Here is a 20,819-nt window from a genome sequence, read left to right on the forward strand (position 1 = left end):
ATAATTCTAATTCTAAAATTAAATATTCAATTAAATTCATTAAATAAAAATACAATTCATTTCAATTCTCTTACATGTAAAGCACTTCAAATACCATGTGTACACATATCTGTACACATTCCTTATTTCACAGAAAAACATTAGTATGTTGAGTTCAGTATAGTCATCAGTTATATATTTTTAAACCTTACCAGAGTTATATTCTTTATAAGAATTTTACCACCCTAAATTGAGGTTACTGCTTCTCTGCTACTCTCATTTGCTTCTTTTCAGAGCTATTTGCCAGGCATAGGCCCGGGACAATCCTTCTGGCATCACTCATGGGCACACTGATTATCTTTTGTTGTCCCTTTGACAAAAGAGAACTCCAAGTCCCTGATACGTGCTGGTCTTCCTCAGTTCCCTGTATCTTTATGTTATTTTTCTATTTGTTATTTTTATTCCCTTCTCATAAGCTATTTTAATGTCTTTCTTTCTGGCTGTCTGCAAGGACACATTGTCATTTCTTGAAACCAAGGACACGTTGTCATTTCAAGGAACCATACATTTGTGGTTCCTTGGTCTGATTTTAGTCTGGGACCTCCACCGCATGTTAGAGCCAACTTCATTCATTCTGACTGATTAAGTTATAAATTCTTTATGCCATTCCTGTCTAAGCCACAAACTTAAAATTAAATGATAACTAATCATATTATATGTGACTTTGTCAGACTTTGTGGTTCCTACATTAAAATCATGTTATAAGAGGGGCACCTGGGTGGCTCAGTTAATTAGGTGTCCAACTTCAGCTCAGGTCATGATCTCACAGTTCAGGAGTTCGAGCCCCGGGTAGACTCTGTGCTGACAGCTCTGAGCCTGGAGCCTGCTTTGGATTCTGCGTCTCCCCCTATCTCTGTCCCTCTCCTGCTCACACTCTGTCTCTCAAAAGTAAACATTAAAAAAAATTTGAAAAATAAAATTATGTCAATGGAAGCAATTTCTTGTTCCAAGGATTCGAGTGAGCTGACTTGCATATAGTACCAATAATAATAATACCTTCATATGAAGGCTAAAAGAAGTTTAATAAAATAAGATGAATCACATTACTTATCAAATACTCATATAGGTCTTAGTATATGTCAGCTATTCTTTGAAGTGCTTTACTCTTTATAATACTTTTGAGTGCTATTCCTATTTGTATGTGAGGAAACTGAGACACAGGTAGGTTAAGCACCTAGCCCAATTTCACACAGCTAGTAAGTGGTCGAATCAGGATTCCAAGCCTGGCAATATGAATATACCATCCATGCTCTTATATTAATTCCATAGGTTGTATGTGCAGTAAACCTGGATATGTTTACTGTAATTGTGGCTTATATATGGCCGTCAGATCCAGAAACAAATACTGACTTCTTTTTAACTGACGTTTCCCTGTAGGTAGTGAATTGTTTGCTGGCCTCTACAGTGACTACTGGGGCAGAGATGCCGCGATCTTCCGGAGCATGGGTCGATTGGCTCATATTCGCACCGAGCATGACGACGAGCGCCTGTTAAAAGGTGGGGTTGAGGAGAAAAGAGTATGTAAATCAGAACTGAAAACAAGTCTAGAACTCATGAGAAACTTGCCATGTTTTGATAATAGTAATAATACAAATGCCATTGATAGTGTTTTACAAATTTCAGCATTTTTTATTAGTGTTCTTGAAAATCTGCAATATACATATAACATTTTATATCAAAATGGATTGACATTATTATAAAACCATGTTACCCCCATAACAATATGTAGAAATCAGAATTTAAATGGAGAAAACCAACTAAATACATGAAAAGCAAAAAAATCCATTCATCTAGTAAGTAGCTTTGTTTTCTCTTGTCAGTTGGTATAATTTTGGATGAATTGATTCCATTGTTTTACTTGTTTTAATAGGATCACATTGTGTTTAGAGACAAATTAAACCCTAGGAAAATCAGTAGCCATTCATTGATAGAATTCTTTATAAGGAATAATGTTTATATTTGGGCACCCTGACCTATCCAGAGATTAAAGTATCATTTAATAGTGTTTTTGTTATTTTTAGCCTTTTTATTAACCTTTAGTCATTACTGGCAGCATGTTACCATTAAAATATTTGACATACCGTATCAGTCAAGGGGGTTCACTCAGATCCCCTAGACTACAAACAGAAAGACTTAAAATACATTTGCTACCTTAAAATGGTCTTCCATGAGCTACCCTGATAGATAATCTATAAACTTAAAAAATTGATAAACTTCTCTATTAAAACTTCTCTATTAGGTATTTATGTTGACTTTTTATATATTTGGGAGGAAATTTATGCAGATGATCACCCTCATGCCCCTAATCTGTTCTTTGAATGAATTTTAAGGTATGCTGTTTCAAACTGATTTTTCCTTTCGTGACTCTTATTTTCCTATTAAAATTGCCTCTGATAGTTCCAAACAAAATGTTAGTTTGCAAAGAGAATGGAGATATCTACATGATTTTAGTGTGCATACAACATTTAAAGGAAATAACTTTATTTCTTCATGAAATGTTGAAAGTTACGCTGAAGTGTTTGTGTGATATGTAATATATTAGAATAACCTTGTCATTTTCTTGTAATAGTTGTTTTACTTTTCTTCTACCTTTTTATACCTGTAGAACCAAAATTTGTAGGTTCATATATGATTCCTGACAATGAAGACCGAGATGACAACAAAGTGTATTTCTTTTTTACCGAGAAGGCCCTAGAGGCAGAAAACAGTGCCCATGCAATTTACACCAGAGTGGGGAGACTCTGTGTGGTGAGGACCGCCTTTCTCTCTCATCCGTGTGTTTAGCTCACAATTTATGGTCAGGCCTTGGTCATTTGTTCGTTTTTTTTTTTCCTTTATTTTTTAAGTTTCTTTTTAAGTTTTGTAAGTTGATTTACTTGATAGAGCAAGAGAGAGAGAGCGTGAGCAGGGGAGGGCCACAGAGAGAGGGAGAGAGAGAATTCCAAGCAGGCTCTGCACTGTTAGCACAGAGCTTGACACAGGACTTGAACTCACGAACTGCGAGATAATGACTTGAGCCAAAATCCAGAGATAGATGTTTAATGGACTGAGCCACCTAGGTGTCCCAGTAGGCTTTCTACTATAAAATACTTTCTAGCATTCTGTAGGCTGCCTAAAATCAGTATTTGCCGTCTAATAATTATACTTCACATCTCCTGAAGGTTTGATATTGCTTTTTTTTTTTTTACATTCATTTATTTTTGAGGGTGGGGGGAGAGAGAGAGAGAAAGAGAGAGAGAGAATCCCAAGCAAGTTCTGCACTGTCATCACAGAGCCTGATGTGGGGCTCAGTCCCATAAACCATGAGATCATGACCTGAGCTGAAATCAAGAGTTGGACGCTTAACCAACAGATAGGCTGTTGGGAGACATTCAAAATCAACTGAAGGAGCAATATATATTGACAGATTGCTAATAATATTACAGCTGTTAAGTTACTTTGATATTTCAGAATAAATTGAAGAAGAAAGTTATAAATACATATGTATAGCCATGGATGTACATTTGTGTGTATATATGTGTGCAAACATATAGGTATGGTGTGTGCATATGTATGTGTATGTAATTCAAGATTTTTCTAAGAGAAAAAAATAATGGTGCTTTTTCTGAGATAAGCAGATTATTTATCAATAAAATAATATTGAAGGTTACCGTATTATGATACCGTATTTATCAGTAAAATAATATTGATGGTTACCGTTACCAGTGCTTTATATAAGAAACACCAGTCTATTAGCATTCTTTAACACCTGGAAAGTATATTTAATGGGCAGAGTAAAAGTATACTAACCAGGCGGAAGGTGGAAATCTCAAAGAATGTTTATGGGGAAATGCATCTGTGGTATTATTTGAGTATTAGGCTCCAGTTTCCAGATTAAATAAAAAAGCTACAACTCTTGCCATCTGCCTGTTTAATTTTGCAAAATTTGTTGTTAAAAAGTTCTTTTGGTACTCATTTGCATGATTTTGTTTGTCACAGAATGATGTAGGAGGACAGAGAATACTGGTCAATAAGTGGAGCACATTCCTCAAAGCAAGACTCGTTTGCTCAGTACCAGGAATGAATGGAATTGACACATATTTTGATGAATTAGGTAAATCTTACTGAATTGAAAGAATTAAATGTTATTCTTTGATGTTTGTTCCCCTCGGTAAACCCTCACTATCTCACTTATGGAGACTTGCTTCCTGCAGTGTGCAAGTTTCCGTTCTTCTCATTTTGGCCAGGTCCACATGGTGGGGTCAAAGGAGTTGCAGAAACAGGAGATTCCTCTGTGTAGTTTACAGTCAGCACCTCATTCCTTCCGTAAGGCCCAGCTCAGAGTCATCCTGAATAGCCAAGTATTTCGCTTTTTTGTGATTTGGTCAGGGTCGTATGACCGTGTATGGAAAGACATTGATATCTTATATCTGTAATGGATTCTTAGCTACTTTATGTCAATATATTTTCTTTACATGCAAAGAGGACTACAAATACTAATGTAATGGACTTTAATTTTCAGAGGATATTTTCTTGCTACATACCAGAGATCCTAAGAACCCAGTGATATTTGGACTCTTTAACACTACCAGGTGAGAAATGCATATGGTCAATAAAAACATTATGAAACAAAATATGCCTTACCCTTTCATGCTGTATGTAAGTTGGAAATACTGTTGACCCATTGTCATTGTCATTGTCTCTTTTTTATGTCACCAATTTCTCTTTGTTCTCATGTTTGCTAGTTTTCTTTCATTTTTAAAGCCATGATCTCAATTCAGATCTGCATGTCTGTTTGAAGCACCCCAGCATCCTTCTGTGCTCAGTATCCTAATTTCCTCCCTCTCTGACCTACAATAGAATGATTTTATGTTATGCTTTTTAGATTATACCTTGACCGAATCCATGGGTCCCATCACTATGATTTTATTTACCCACCTCTCTTGCTTTAAATGACTGTCTTCCAACACTGGTTTATATCAGTTCACCAGTACTTGTCAGTTGCCATCTATAAGAAATACTCCTTGATTCCTTAATCAAGAGCTCTTAAATAGAGCACTCTCTCTTATGCTCACTCTCTTACTCAGGCTGTCCCAGTCCTATGTGGATTCACAGAAAACATGTATTTATGATTTGCTTTCCATGTTTTAAATTTAAATAAGATGTTTAAGTTTAGGGCCGAGAATCTATTACTTTTCTCTTTAACATGTTTTATTTTATGTCCATTGAGGAGTGTTGGTAAAAATGAAATACTACTTCATGTGTGGCAGTACATGAATGAAAAAATATTACTAGCATCAGTTTTGGCTGAAAGTTTACACATATAATTTCTTGAGTGTGTCTTTCCAGATAGGAGAGACTGGAGCCGAAATGACTGGAATGAGAAGTAAAGAATATCCCTCAATTCTCTAGACAAGTATAGAATGCCAGAACTCACTTCCTCTTTTGCACTGCACTGGTCTTCAGCTATGTTGTAATTTTTACCTTGTTTGTTCTCGATCTCTCCACAAAGTTGTTTGTTTTTTTCAGCAGGTGATTTCTTATGGTCACTTTGAAAAAAAAATAATAAAGTTCTTTTGATAAATATTGTGCAATTGTAAGGAGACCTTCTCTTCAGCAGAGAAATATGGAAACAATTTTGCTATCAGTTCTTCCTTGATGCAAAGAAAATTAGTGAATGTAGATTGGAAGTTGTCACAGTCCACAGTCCTCACTTTTTTTTTTTTTTAACTTCATCTTTGCTTTCATGCCTGTAAGGAATTTAGACGTTGCATTCTAATCCCATGGTTTTATAATAAATAAAAGCTATGGGATAACCAGAATAGTTTTTCCACAGGTTAGTATGATCACTTTGTACGGTACTTTCCTAAATGATAGCATAATGGAACTGTCTAGATTTCAAAGATAACACATTATTTTTTCCCATAATTTCAATTTTGACTGTTCATTTTTTACATAAATCTGAGGAAAAGGTGTCCCAGCTGTTACCTGACTTAAAGGTTGATATTTGTAGCATAGTGATCAAAGGTTTATTGCCACTTTAGTTGGGAGACTATCTCTGGTTTTCTCACTATCGGAGGCATTTCCAATTGCTTCAAGGTGTGTTATAAAATGTGTGAATTGATGTCCTAAGACAGTAACATAACTGCTGCTCTACAGGTGTCTCAGAGTATAGGAACTTTTACGTTTATAAAGAACTATGTGTTGTTGAAACTATGTGTTGAAAGCACTTTCACAAACATTAATTATTTTGCTTCTCACAGTGAGGAGGCTGGGGAAATGTTTGAATTTGTTCAGATAATACCAAATTAAGAGATGTGGCCAGATTTTTAAAACAAATTATTTAAAAATGTCCTTTTTGCAGAAATTTATCACAAATGTCCCCAGTAAAACCCATTGTAGTCAACTGGTGTCTTTATCCTTTATAAGTAGAACTTTTTATTTAAAAAAATGATTCTAATTGCTGATAGTTCTGGAGGTAAAGATTCTGAGTTTTATACAATTTAAGTCATTTTCCCAAAATTAATCTAGTGTAATCCAGTCATCTTTCCACTCTAGTGCAGTTTCAGTGACCTGGAAGTCACTGGAGAAGGGAACATACAGCAAGCTTATTAATGCCTGTATGACCTAACAAAGAATGGAACAAAGTCCCAAAGTTTCATGAGACTTTAACTTGTTATTTAATCATATACATTGAGAAATCAAATAAAATTTGAACGGAATTAGCAATACTAACAGCGTAGTGATTAGGTGAGCACTGTCACTCAGAATATGAAACAGCATACAAGGAGATAAAGCTTAAAATGAATAATTCAGGGGCACCTGGGTGGTTCAGTCACGTAAGCATCTGACTTTTGATTTTGGCTCAGGTCATGATCTCACGGTTCCTGAGATGGAGCCCTGCATGGGGCTCTGTGCTGACAGCACGGAGCCTGCTTGGGATTCTCTCTCTCCCTCTCCCTCTGCCCCTCCCCTGCTCATGCTCTCTCCCTGTCTCAAAATAAATAAACTTTAAAAAAATGAGTAATTCAACTTGGGAATGAATCTTTTTAAATATTCAGGTGATATTTTCCTTAATAAAAAATATAAAGACACAATGTAAGATTTAGAAATAAAGTGAGGTGACAAGTGTCACTTTTTTTAGTCTAACAGTGCCATTTTCAGTTTCTTGTAATAAGGTAAAGAAACGGTAAGTTTTAGAGTTCCAGTACTTGAAGTATTGCAGTAGTTCATTTTTGTAGAATATCCTATACTTAAGATGTTGCAACTGTTTTATCCAAAAGACTTTACCCTTATTTCTGTAGTCTGAAGGATTTGATTAGATGACTGCTAGTCAGCTCCAGTATAGTAATTATCTTTTTTTTTCCAGTAACATATTTAGGGGGCATGCAATATGTGTCTATCATATGTCTAGCATCCGGGCAGCCTTTAATGGACCATATGCACATAAGGAAGGACCTGAATACCACTGGTCACTCTATGAAGGAAAAGTCCCTTACCCAAGACCTGGTTCTGTAAGTTTAGACATTGAACAAAGTATTCTTAGGTTTTAAAGGCTCTTTTAGTAATATTTTATTCAGTGTTTCAGATGCTTTACAAAACTTGCATTAAACAATTAAGAAATTCTACATCTAAAAATGTGCTTCATTACTTGCATGGTAAAGAAATACCACTTCTTGTATCTGGTTGTACGCTTTTTATTTAATGGAAAAAAAAATCTAGTGAGAACATCTAAGCAGCCTGATAAATTATAGATTGTCATTGATATTTTGGCTAAGTATCCCCAAAAGAAAATTTATTTTTGAGATAACTGGTGAACACAGAAACATCCAGTAAAGAGAGTATCCTATTCCTCCATTTCTTCAGAAGAACTGGTGCCACATAGAATTTCCAAGCGTGAGAAAGTTACCATGTATTCACATGCTAATATTTGAGTCAGCCTCCAAGTTCCCCCAGCCACACTTTCTCCTTTCTTCTCACTTTAGCATCACTGAATTAAGCTTTTTCTCTACCTTACCAGTATACTTAGCATCTCATTCAGCATCCTTCCTGGCTTTTAGAAGGAAAATGCCAATACAAAAGTGCTCCTAGAGTTCCAGAAGTTTCACCACTCACCTGTGAACTCATGCTGCTGACATTCTCCCTGATTAGCCAAGCTTTTGTGCTTTTACTTACATGTGTATCTAAAAACGATGATGCCGATGACAATGATGATGAATTTGTGTCATGTGTCCTGTGCAAAACTATGTTGGAAAAATGTCAGCTCATTGTATGTGCTCACAGACCACGGAGAACAAACATTTAACTTGTCATACAAGTCAAAAGTCTACACTTTGTCTTGAGCAGCTGGTGAAAACCCATCGCTGTGCTCATTCCACAAGTACTTGCAAGTCAAGTAGAAACCATTTTTGCAGAGCCAAAATTCAAAGTGGAAACAAACCTTACCTCCATTAACAAGTGTAAAGCTTTACCATTTCAATCATTCTCACTAGCTTAAAATTATTACTTCCAGTAAGACATAAAGTATACTTTATTTCACTCTATTGATTGAAATTACAATTTAAATGGAGAAAACCCACTCCTGTGGCTTTGCTGGAAATGCTTCTTGAAACCACATGGTATTAAAGGAGATTTGGAGGAAGTGACTGGTTACTGAACTGCTTCCAGGCTGGTCCAGAATGTTTCCAATTATGTATCATGTAAGTACACTCCAGTGAAAAATTCAGGCCAAATTAAGAAATATGACCTGAATTTTAAAACAGACCATTAAAAATGCCCTCTTTGCAGAATCTGATTACTACACTACTGTATTTATACTCTAAAGTGGAAAATTCTTTATCAACATAATCATTGCAATTGCTGCTGATTCTGGAGGGAAATATACGAAATAAGGGAGTGCTTAATAACAAGCATGAATCAACACACTTAAAGGTATTCCAAGAAGTTACTTAGGTGCTGTTGAACATTTATTTTTAGAGTCAATAAATTAAGAATTTAAGCATGTTTTTGCAAATATTTCTCACTTTCTCAATTTATTGTGTTGAATCCATACAGAAATAATATAAATTCATGCAGATTACAGTAGAATGGAGAGGGTTTTTTTTTTTTCTTAATTAACACTGACAGAATTTAAATAGTTTTCTTTGTTACAGCACCAAGATTGTATAGTCAGTGAGTCTGCTGAAACCATCACCAATCATATTATCTTAGTCTCAATAATGGGAAAACTATTTTGTGCAGTTGTGATCCTTAATTCGGGAGGAGGATTTAGCACAACAAAGAGGCTTTTGCTCTGTTATAAACAATACATAGTTTATCTTCAAAACTTAAATTACAATGTGAAAAAATTTAAAACTTTCAGAAAATGGGAAATAATAAAAGTATTTATGATGATATTCATTTTTACCACCTTCAAATTGTACAGTATTAAATATACTTCACTTTCCCAAGATATCACTGCTTTCTGTATTTTTCTAGTGCTGCATGTTTGGGATGATTCAGTCTTTATTTGCAATTGTTAATGCAGATTTTATTTCTCTAATGAAGGATATGTGGTTACTAAGTATTTCTAACTGCAGTTAATTCATTGAACACATCCAGTTTTCTGATTGTTTTCATAATTGATTGCAAATTTGCTCTTTATGCGTAAGACAAAAATATTATCCACTTGTATTGCAGTGTGCCAGCAAAGTTAATGGTGGGAGATACGGAACTACCAAAGACTATCCTGATGAAGCCATCCGATTCGCAAGAAGCCATCCACTTATGTACCAGCCCATAAAACCTGCCCATAAAAAACCAATCCTGGTAAAAACAGATGGAAGATATAACCTGAAACAAATAGCAGTGGATCGAGTGGAAGCTGAGGATGGCCAATATGATGTCTTGTTTATTGGGACAGGTAAAGAGATTACAAAGTACTGAGACGCATGTACTGAATCTTAAAATCATTAACATTATTAATATTTTTAAAACCTATCAACAAATCTATTAATCCATTAGCCCATTTGTACACTGCTTTTTTTTAATGTTTTTATTTATTTTTGAGAGAGAGAGAAAGACACAGAATCTAAAGCAGGCTCCAGGCTCTGAGCTGTCAGCACGGAGCCCAACATGGGGCTCAGATCACAAACCACAAGATCATGACCTCAGCCAAGGTCAGACACTTAACCAACTGAGCCACCCAAGTGCCCCTGCACACTGCTTTTTCTCTGCAGTGGAAGAGAGGATTTGAGGCGGTTACAGCCCATAATTCCTGATACACAGTCAATATCCTTGAATAAATGGATTAGGATTAATTGATTTTCATAAACAGCATTGGTTCCAGACAGAACTTCTCCTAGAGGAAGTAGGCTGCCATAGCAAGGATGGTTCTGCACTCAGTCCCCAGATCCCTTCCCACCTTTGGCTGTTAAGTAAGGTCTCAAGATTTGTTAAACAGCTTGGGACAGTAACTTCACCTGAGTCTATAATCACAACACTGCTTATCAGGCCCCATCAGAATCATCCATTTGTACAAAAATGGGCCATTTGTTACCCATAATGGAGGCAAACTTTTAGAGCAAAGCTATAATATCCTGCATTAATAAAACAATAAATATGCTGAAAAGGGACATTTTCAAATAAATATATAACTTCAATTCCATACATATAGCTTGTGGAAAAGAATTTGAAATCTTTGAACCTTTTGGCATCTGGATAATAGATAAAAATTCTGTCAAGTACTTTAAAACTCTATAGACATTTAAAAAATCTTTTAAATTATTTCTTTTTTTTTATATACATTATAATCATTGCTATAGCAGTTGGTATTTAGAAGAGTAAGCATCCTACCATACGTAACTTTAATCACAGACATAATTCTACAGAGACATTGCATATACTTAGATCAGGAACCAGAATATGATACTAATATTGGTGCTTGGGCTTCTCCACTCACACTTTTTTAAAAAGTAAAGATTTCAGTAAGGAAACCTTCATCTGATTTGCAGAAATTGATCTCTGGTGTAGGCTGTATTTTATCCTTATTTTAGGAGGTTAATGTTCATGATATTCTCTGCACTGCAGATTCAAGATTAACAAAGTGTCACGTTTCTTTAACAGACTTCAAATTACTTGGCCATGAATTCACTCATAGTGACATTAATAGAGCTTTTTCTTTTCAAGAGTCATAAGTAAGAAAAATATTTGATAACAATTAATCATGGGAAAAGGTATGTTATTTTTAACATATTTATGACCTGGAAAAGTACCGGTCATAAACAGTATATCAGTCCAAGACTGTTTTTAGAAATACTTTCTTGTTAGATTGACCAAAGCTATTTGAGAGAATTCCAGAAATATCAGATAAATATTTATGCTATCATGTAAATGATTTTTAACTCAAAGATACCATCATATTGAGCCACAGCTTTTCAACACAAAAGAAGATATTTGATGAATGTGTGGTGAGTACATTGGAAAATCTCACAAATGATAATGATTTTTCCCTGTGCTTTAATATTGTGTGGGTGTGTATAAAATACTGTATATAGGAAGGGTCTTTATTGCAAGTCACTAGTTGCAAATTAATAATTTGAGTTTCATCTTTGTGTTTTGCTTGATATAATAATTTTAAGGTGCTATGTATTCTTGGCTTAAAAATTATAGTTTGGATTCCTTTTCATGTATTATATAGGTAATTTTTACTCATTTTATTTTAATCAAATTTTATTAACCCACCCTCATGATTTGGTAATTTTTAAACAAACTGCTTACATACCATACAAATTCTTAGACCAGCACCTTCAAAGTGCTTATTTTCCTGAGCTATTTTTAGCACTACACCACATTATTCTTACAAGCAAATTAGTGTCTTATTAAAATTTTTATTGGAAAGAACAAGCTCAGAATATCAAGTATAATAAAAATTAGGTGAAATTTTAAATTATGAATTTAAATTTATAAAATTATTCATAATTACAGAAGTTAAATGATTAGTACGGGAGGACTTATGCTGTTCTCTCAGTAGTATATACTGACGTTTTTCTTACTAAAAGTGTATATATATGTAATATAGTACCAGATATAATTGTATATATATTAATATATTTTGATTTCTCAGTCTTTAATTGAGTTTCTGAATCACATTATTTGAAAAATAATTACATATTATTTGGTCTTATTTCTTAGCCAGACATACAGTTATTTTTTGCCCTTTTTATTTTTATTTTTTTGCCATTTTAAAATATGAATGTATGAGTGGTCATATTGTTTTAACTAACAATGAGTAAAATTTTCATACATCTAGATCTCAAATCTTATTCAAATTCATAGGTGCTGCATGGTTTTTAATTGTTTGAAAACCAGATTGTGATAAGCTTCTGGTTTATCTCTTCTTTTGCTTTCTTACAGATAATGGAATTGTACTGAAAGTAATCACGATTTATAACCAAGAAACAGAATCAATGGAAGAAGTAATTCTAGAAGAACTTCAGATATTCAAGGTATTTTTAGTAAAAAAATAAAATGAAATGAAATAGCCAACATTTATGTATTAACAATTGCCAATGAGTTGCAAATATTAAAGATGCTGGCTCACTTTTTTTTTTCTTCTAACAGGTACGTTGTGAATGCAGAGTGAATCTGAAGAGAGAAATGGTTTAAAATCCTGATGCATCTGTTTGATTATTGTAGACTTTTCAAATGGAAATGCTAATATTAACCTAGCTAGCATGAACTGTGACTTAAAGAAATAACACATACCACATACGAATTCCAGAATCATTATCGCAGGGTCTCATTTTACAAATGTACTGTCAACACAGACAAAGCAGTAGGTTTCATATTGTGCACGTTGGGATATGATAAGCATATCGCCTTTTATTATAACATAGCAATTACACAAAGAATTTACTAAAAAAGAGAAAACTGCAAAATGATAATGGAAGGATTAGACATGACAAAAGCAATTGTATGCATACACACACACACACACACACACACACACAGACTCAAGTCTCAATATTTAAGGCAGTTATGGTCTTTAGAATCACCATGAACACTAAATTAGTGAATACTGACTGATGCTCCTATGGGAAATAGAAGGTTACGTTCCTGTGGGCCTCTAGTCACAACAGTTTTGTCAACTGATCAATATACAGCATTGTTCTTTTTGTGTTTTTATTTAAAGACACTTTATTTCACATATAGTTTATTAACTAACATTGAACTTTGTTCCACAGCACTATAACTCATGCCTGAACAAATCTTATTTAACACATGTATTTTCCCACAATGCACATCACAGCCTTTGGAAGCTTAGAAACACTATACAGTGCTTCAACACTTTGCTTAAAGGCTGTTTTAAACATCACAATTGCCAACACAAAGCATGAAATAGACCATCGAAAGGACACTTGTTTACAATACAAAAGCTGAAACAAGAAGGCAGAGTGTTGCAATGATTGACCTCTGTTGGGGTCATACTTATAAGGCAACTAAAATGTATTGCTTCTGTGTGCCTGCACATGTCCATGAATGACCACAGGACACCATAAGTATTAATGAAAGGATTACAAATAAATTTAAGCAATTCAGAAAATTTGCAAAAAAAAAAAAAGTCTGTAAATTATTAAGATTGACTGTATGTGTATGTAGTGAATATGTATGAAAATATTTTTATTGATAAAAAACAGTTCATTTCACTTTAGCTGTCTAGAGATTAGATTCCCCATAGCTGCACCCAAAACTGACCATGTTCCTATCTCAACCAAAGCAGCTATGTTTTTGTCTATCTTGCATATTGGATTTCTCTGTAAGATTTCATTTCACAATAGTGACCATACCTACTATATTAGGAGCCTTCCCCCACAGTATCTTGTTTATATCAACACTAAAAAAACATTATCACTTGAATGAATAAATAAGTGCATGTATGCATGAATAAAGTGTTCTATAGTTTAAAATATTGAAAAAAATATTGACACGGGATCAAATTTTCTCTTTCAAAAAATAATTCTTTGAAGGATAATCATCCATCGTGTAGATCTCACCTGCCTCTTGCTTGTCTGCTTGCAGAATCCTTCTGAGTTGTGGTACTCATTAGAGACCCTCTAGTTTTAATCACCAACCATAAAATAACACACAGGCTCTCAAAACGTTGTGATAGATTTTCTTTCTGTGCACTTCTAAGGCAATGAAGTTATTCATCTTTCTCAGAGCATCCTGGGTTCATAGTGTTTGACCACAATAACTCCCAACAGAAAAGTATTCTGATTAGACTTGGATTAAAACAATTAAAGATCACATGGTTTCCTAATAATAACACCAATTGAAAGACATAACTGTCTCACTTCTACTGGTTCAAATTGTAAGAAAGAATGCTGTGCCTTTATTATTTTATTTAGAGATATTTGGGTTTCCCAAACAAGAGTAATATTCAAACCCAAATACAAAAATTACATTTCAGAAACAAATGGTAAGCTACTTAGATTAGCCACTACTTTTTTCATCTTACATATCTGTTCTACTCCATTAAAAAGATTTTTTTTAAAGAAAGCTATATTTTAATGTAATTATGTTTTCCTATTGATTTGCTAAAATGAAAGCTATGGACTAGCATAGAACCACTCACATACCTAATAGGAGTTCAGATGATTGCAACCATATTAAGGTATATTCCTATGTTTCTTTAATAACAACTTTAAAAAATGTCTTGCAGGATCCAGTTCCTATTATTTCTATGGAGATTTCTTCAAAGAGAGTAAGTTGTGTGTATGTGTTTGTGTTCTATATGTGAGTAAAGGCAAGAATGAAGAGCATAAGTACATGTGTTTATACATAAACAAGTTACAGTTGTATTCTAGTAAAAATACATAGTGGTTTACATGTAATAGGTTTCTTTATTTTCTCTTATTGGAGGAAAGTACATGAGAATAGATTTACCTCTATAATCATGATAGGATGTTATTCTGTAATTTTTTTGTTAACATTTTTTTTTAATTTTTTTTTCAACGTTTTTATTTATTTTTGGGACAGAGAGAGACAGAGCATGAACGGGGGAGGGGCAGAGAGAGAGGGAGACACAGAATTGGAAACAGGCTCCAGGCTCCGAGCCACCAGCCCAGAGCCCGACGCGGGGCTCGAACTCACGGAGCGCGAGATCGTGACCTGGCTGAAGTCAGACGCTTAACCGACTGCGCCACCCAGGAGCCCCTTGTTAACATTTTTAAGGGCAAAAATAACGGTAATGATGGTAACACAAAAGAATGTGCAGTGAAACACAAACGCCTCTCCGCTTTACTAGAACCAGTTACTGGTGAAACTTTTTCCAGAAGTAGTTGGTACATATATTCCCTCAAATTTATTTATAAATAACCTTTTATGTTTAGGCGAACAAGAACATGCAACGTTCATTGCTCTGCTACTTGTATTTACTTCACAACAGATCTTACAGTTGATTCCATGTAATTCTCTCTGTATGTATCTTCGTTACTCTTTTAAATGTTTAGTGTTAATGTGCACTATTGGTTGGAGTGTAGATTGCTACAGCCAATATGGAAAACAGTGCAGAGTTTCCTCAATTTATTAAAAATAGAACCAGCATATGATTAAGCAGTGTCATTTCTGGGTATTTATCCAAAGGAAACAAAGTACTCACTCTGGAAGCCATCTGCACCCATGTTTATTGCAGTATTATTTAACATGGCCAAGACATGGAAACAACCTTAAGTGCCATCAATGGATGAATGGATAGAGAAAATGATGTATATATGTGGAATATTGGAACATTATTCAGCCACAAAAAAGAAGGAAATCCTTCCATTTGTGACAATGTGAATGGACCTTGAGGGCATTATGCTAAGTGAAATAAGTCGAAGAAATACAAAAACCATACAAACCTACTGATATGTGGAATTAAAACACACAAAGCAACAACAGAAAACGAATTCATGAATAGGACAGTTTGGCAGCTCCCAGAGGCAGGGGATGGGAAGTGGGCAAAATGTGCAGGTGATCCTAAGGTACAAACTTCCAGTTACAAAGGAAGACCTGGGGATGTAATGTATGCCATGGTGATTATACTAAATAAAAACCCTAATACTTACTTGAAAAGTTTTCACCACACAAGAACAATTCTACCTGTGTGTTGTAGAGTGTTAACCAGACTTATTATGTTGATCATTTCCCAATATGCAAATATGGAATCATTATGTATACACTGAAACTAATATAATGTTATTTGTTAATTACATCTCAGTTTAAAATATGAAACATGAAAATATGCGCCTGGTGGCTCAGTCGGTTGAGCATCTGCCTTCGGCTCAGGTCATGATCTCGCAGTTTGTGAGTTCGAGCCCCACATCGGGCTCTCTGCTGACAGCTCAGAGACTGGAGCCTGGTTCAGATTCTTTGTCGCACTGTCTCTCTCTGCCCCTCTCACAGTCATATTCATATTCTCTCTCTCTCTCTCTCTCTCTCTCTCTCTCTCTCTCTCTCTCCCAAAAATAAATTTAAAAAAACATTAAGAAAATTAAAAAAAAAAAAAAGATGCAACAACAAAAGAGCATTTACTTATCCAGTCTGTTATTGGACGTTCCCCCAGGTCTTTTAAAAAGGCCTACAGCGTTAATTGATGAGTCTTTCTATTTAGGTAACAAAAGAAGAGTCAGCTTCCTAAGATTTTCTCAAGCTCAGTTAAGCAGTTTTGTTGCTCGAGCTTCCAGGTCTGTAGGAGTATTTCCCATCTTAGAAAAAATGGAAGTTTCGGTGTTCCATTATCCATCCTCAGTAACTGCAGTAATTTAAATGAATATTCACAGAGGTGAAGATCACTGAAAGTTCTGTCCGTTTCTACTAGTGGCCTCTCTGTTCTTTGATGTCTCTAGCAACAGCTGTATATCGGATCTGCTTCTGCCGTGGCCCAAGTGAGATTCCATCAGTGCGACATGTATGGAAGTGCTTGTGCGGATTGCTGCCTGGCTCGAGACCCATACTGTGCCTGGGATGGCATATCCTGTTCCCGGTATTACCCAACGGGCACTCATGCAAAAAGGTGAGAGAGTCCTCGAGGGGATATTTACCTTGTTTAGAAAACCCATACTATTTCTTAAAATATTTTTCTTTCTGCACACGTTCCATGAAAATACCCATGTTATTTTTGTTTAAAAAATCCGTCATAGTAATGTTTTCTTCATAATACAAGCTTTGAAAGTTGAATTTTCCCTGAAAATAACTCCTGTCAATTACTGTGTGGAGATTGGAGTGGAGCATGCTGCTGAGTCCTTTTTCTTTACTCATGTTTGAATCGACTCTTCTCCCTCCTGACGGTTTTCCTGCAAGACATGAAACCAGTTTGGATAAACTTAAAATGTGGAAATGGCAAGGCACCACACATGAGGGATTCAAAGACTTAAAAGAAAAATAAATAAATAAATTCTAAAATACATCCTGCATTCGCCCCGTGTCCTCTCAACCAGCTGGTCTTCATTTATTTCATTTTGAAAGTGAATATTTTAACTCCTAGGCAAATGCATGACCTGTATAATTAATGAAATGTGTGATTTAAGTCAACACAAATGAAAGGTACTTAAAGACTTCCAAACTCTAATGTCTACAATTCAGCGAGGTCATTGCCACTTGTAAGAGAAGGTAAATCCCGGTATACTTTGAACAGGAAATCTTGAAGTCCAGAAAGTATTTTGAAGGTTGGAGATCTTCCCTCACTTGAGCCGTATGAAATTGTTCATTCTTTGGGGGACAACATAAAGGAAGATATTTTTATTTATTATAGAATAAGCAATTTTTTTTTCTCCTAGTCAAGTGACAGAAGACAATATAAAGCAAAAACATAGGACTGTGTATAGTTTCCTTACTGAAAATTAATTTTTATTAATTTCAGTAATTTTGATTCTTCCACTGTGGGTTACTTCAAACCTTTTTAAAAATCTAACCCACCTTAATATAGTTGTTATTTTTATAAGTTCACATATATAGTAGAATCTCATTTTTAATAAATGTAGCCACTAATTCAGAAGTTTTGTTAACTTGACATTGGTTACATTAACATTCACTCCAATGTTATATATTATATACTTAATGAAATCATTATATACTTAATGAAAGTACATAATAAACAGATAGTGAAAAGAAACTTTGAGGGGACATTTGTAAACTAAACTTACCAACCATTTTAAAGAACTGAGCAAGGAGCACCTGGGTGGCTTAGTTGGTTAAGCGTCTGACTTCAGCTCAGGTCATGATCTCATGGTCTTGGGTTCGAGCCCCATGTCAGGCTCTGTGCTGACAGCTCAGAGCCTGGAGCCTGTTTCAGATTCTGTGTCTCCCCTCTCTCTGTTCCTCCCTCATTCATGCTCTCTGTCTCTCAAAAATAGGTAAAAGTTAAAAAAAAAAAACAGTGAGCAAATTAATTGATCTTGTACAAATGCTTATTAATATTTAAAAACTCTTGTTAAGGAATATAGCCATGTTACTATGTAAAAATACTGTTCAATGATTTATTCACCCATTATGCTAACTACTGTACTATGTGCGAGGAGTATGAAGAAGAAGTCAGTACTCCTTGGCTGCAGGATCAGAACCTAAAGTGGAGAATGGAATTGGAAATAAGAATGATAGCAGGTCACTACTGAGCACTTACCACGCATAAGGTACTGAACTAAGTGCAATATCCATTATATAGTATTTGATTTTCAAAATAACTCAACCTTTGAGCTTAGTCTTGTAGTTAGAAATATGAGTCTAGTTAAAGGGAATTTATATAAAAGGCATAGAATGGTCAGGGAAAACCATGTATTTCCATAGGTTAGGAGTAAAGTAGCTGGTTTGAAGGGTGGAAAGGTCATTTCACCAAAAATAATACAATTAATTATTTTATTGTTATTAGCAACAATAACAATGTTTGCAAGACTTGAATCAAATACTTATGAATTACAAGTTTTGTATTTTGTTATTGTAATAACATGCAGTAGGGGTGATGAATTCTAACTGAGCAGTTTCCAAAGCTAAATATTTCTTGATACATGGTGCATCTTATTAGAGTAGATATCCACAAGCTTGATGATATATTTATAAAGGGTGGACAAAAAGTTATTTAGTACAAGTTAAATGAAGGGGCAAAATCTTAGGAAGGAGCACAATGTTTGAGTCAGGAGCTGTGCTCATAAATGAATTAGTTCAGTTCAGTGACATGTAATGGAGATCTTTCCATGGTGTCAGATTCTTTTGAACCATCATCCACCCCTGGAGGAGAACATTTTGGATAGGCTCCAGCACACTAAGGGAAAATAGTTTGCTTTTATAGCAGCTCGTTTTTGCTTCAGACCTGACGAGCAGCAGAAATCGAAAACTAGTCATTAAAATAAATACTTTTCTGTTCACAGAGTGAAAATGAGTCAACAGAGAAAAAACATTAATTCACAATCCAAACCACTTGTTTAAAATAGTCTTCCAAAATACACTATAAATTATAGAGCTAAATCTTTTACTTCCCCTTGCTCTCGCATTTTGTCTATTTCCGGTGTTCTCTTAAAAAGTTTCTAAGTGGCAAGAGATATAAGAAAAATATGTGACTTTGAGAATAAAAGGCCACTTTGATTAACCTTTCTAAAAGTCCTGAACACTTACAGTCTTTTTAAAACCCTGAAATAAAAGACAGTTATATTAAGATAGCATAAAATGAACTGAAACCTTGTTGGGGGATGTGATACCTTTTTTTTAAAATGCATTCTCTTTCAGTGAATTTAAACAAAACTTTTGCATGCTTCTTATCCACATCTCTTATCTAGAACTATCCTATTCCATCTCCCCTCACTCTCACATCATTTGTGTAATAAACCTGATACAACATTTCTTCAAAGTAGAAACTATTTCCCATTTCACAGATTTACCCCTGCTCCATTATTCTTTAATGCTCAGTAGACTTTACATTCCCAGGACCAAAACAATACTTAATGGAGTGAGAGATCAACAACAGTGGTATAATTCCTACCCAGATCTGCTCTCAGTTATACATAGCTGTGTACATGCTAGTGTAACACGATAAAGAAGCGTAAAACTTTTAATTTTAGCTCCTTTTTTGTCAAGTTGTTTTTTCAATTTAAATCAATAGAATGATTCATACAGCAGTTTTAATCTTTATAAAATACCATGTTTTTAAGATAAATTCTTCTACAATCTCGATTTTGAAACAGCATGCTTTTGCACACAGGTCATAATTCTAAAAATTGATTGGAAATATTCATCTGCTTTAGCTTATAATATAAGGAAATACTTAAGCCATTGTTTTTCTGTTTTGTTTTCTAAAAGAGCACATGCACGTGCTCATAGGGGAGGAGCAGAAGGAGGAGGGAGAAAGAATCCCAAGCAGGTTTCCCATTGTTAGCGCAGAGCCCAACAGGGCTCAAACCTAGATCCCACAAACTGTGAGATCATGACCTGAGCCAAAATCAAAAGTTGGATGCTTAACCAACTGAGCTACTCAGGTGCCCCTAAACCAGTTTTTTTTTAAGTATTATTATTATTTAAGTTAACTAAGATTTGAACTTATATGTGAGAAAGCACTCCATCTCTTGAAATGATGTTCCATTATCATCATTTGGAGCAGTGAGGAGAGCCTAGAATGAAAAAAAAAAAAATGAGACTGGACTAGATTTTAGATGTCATTTAGATAAATTTCATTTTACAAAGGGGACAGAAAGAACCAAGAAACAGACAAGATATGTATAAGATCAAACAACACGTGAGTGATGGCATTGGGATTTGAATCTGGTTCCTTTTTCAAATTTCATCATTGCATATGG

At 34.7% G+C, this 20,819-nt stretch overlaps 1 protein-coding gene across 1 annotated transcript in view; it reads left to right on the forward strand.

Moving 5' to 3' along the window:
- The window catches only part of SEMA3E (semaphorin 3E), a 241,409-nt gene that overhangs the window by 195,110 nt on the left and 25,480 nt on the right, over positions 1-20,819 (forward strand). Inside the window, exons 6-14 of the mRNA XM_040472794.1 lie at positions 1,417-1,536; positions 2,645-2,787; positions 4,018-4,132; positions 4,541-4,610; positions 7,388-7,532; positions 9,697-9,919; positions 12,412-12,503; positions 14,720-14,761; positions 16,887-17,053. Of these exons, the coding sequence (XP_040328728.1) occupies positions 1,417-1,536; positions 2,645-2,787; positions 4,018-4,132; positions 4,541-4,610; positions 7,388-7,532; positions 9,697-9,919; positions 12,412-12,503; positions 14,720-14,761; positions 16,887-17,053 (1,117 nt within the window). The remainder of the gene's footprint in view (positions 1-1,416; positions 1,537-2,644; positions 2,788-4,017; positions 4,133-4,540; positions 4,611-7,387; positions 7,533-9,696; positions 9,920-12,411; positions 12,504-14,719; positions 14,762-16,886; positions 17,054-20,819) is intronic.

The sequence above is a fragment of the Herpailurus yagouaroundi genome, unplaced genomic scaffold (assembly GCF_014898765.1).
Source record: "Herpailurus yagouaroundi ecotype Mexico unplaced genomic scaffold, PumYag 100, whole genome shotgun sequence".
NCBI lineage: Eukaryota > Metazoa > Chordata > Mammalia > Carnivora > Felidae > Herpailurus > Herpailurus yagouaroundi.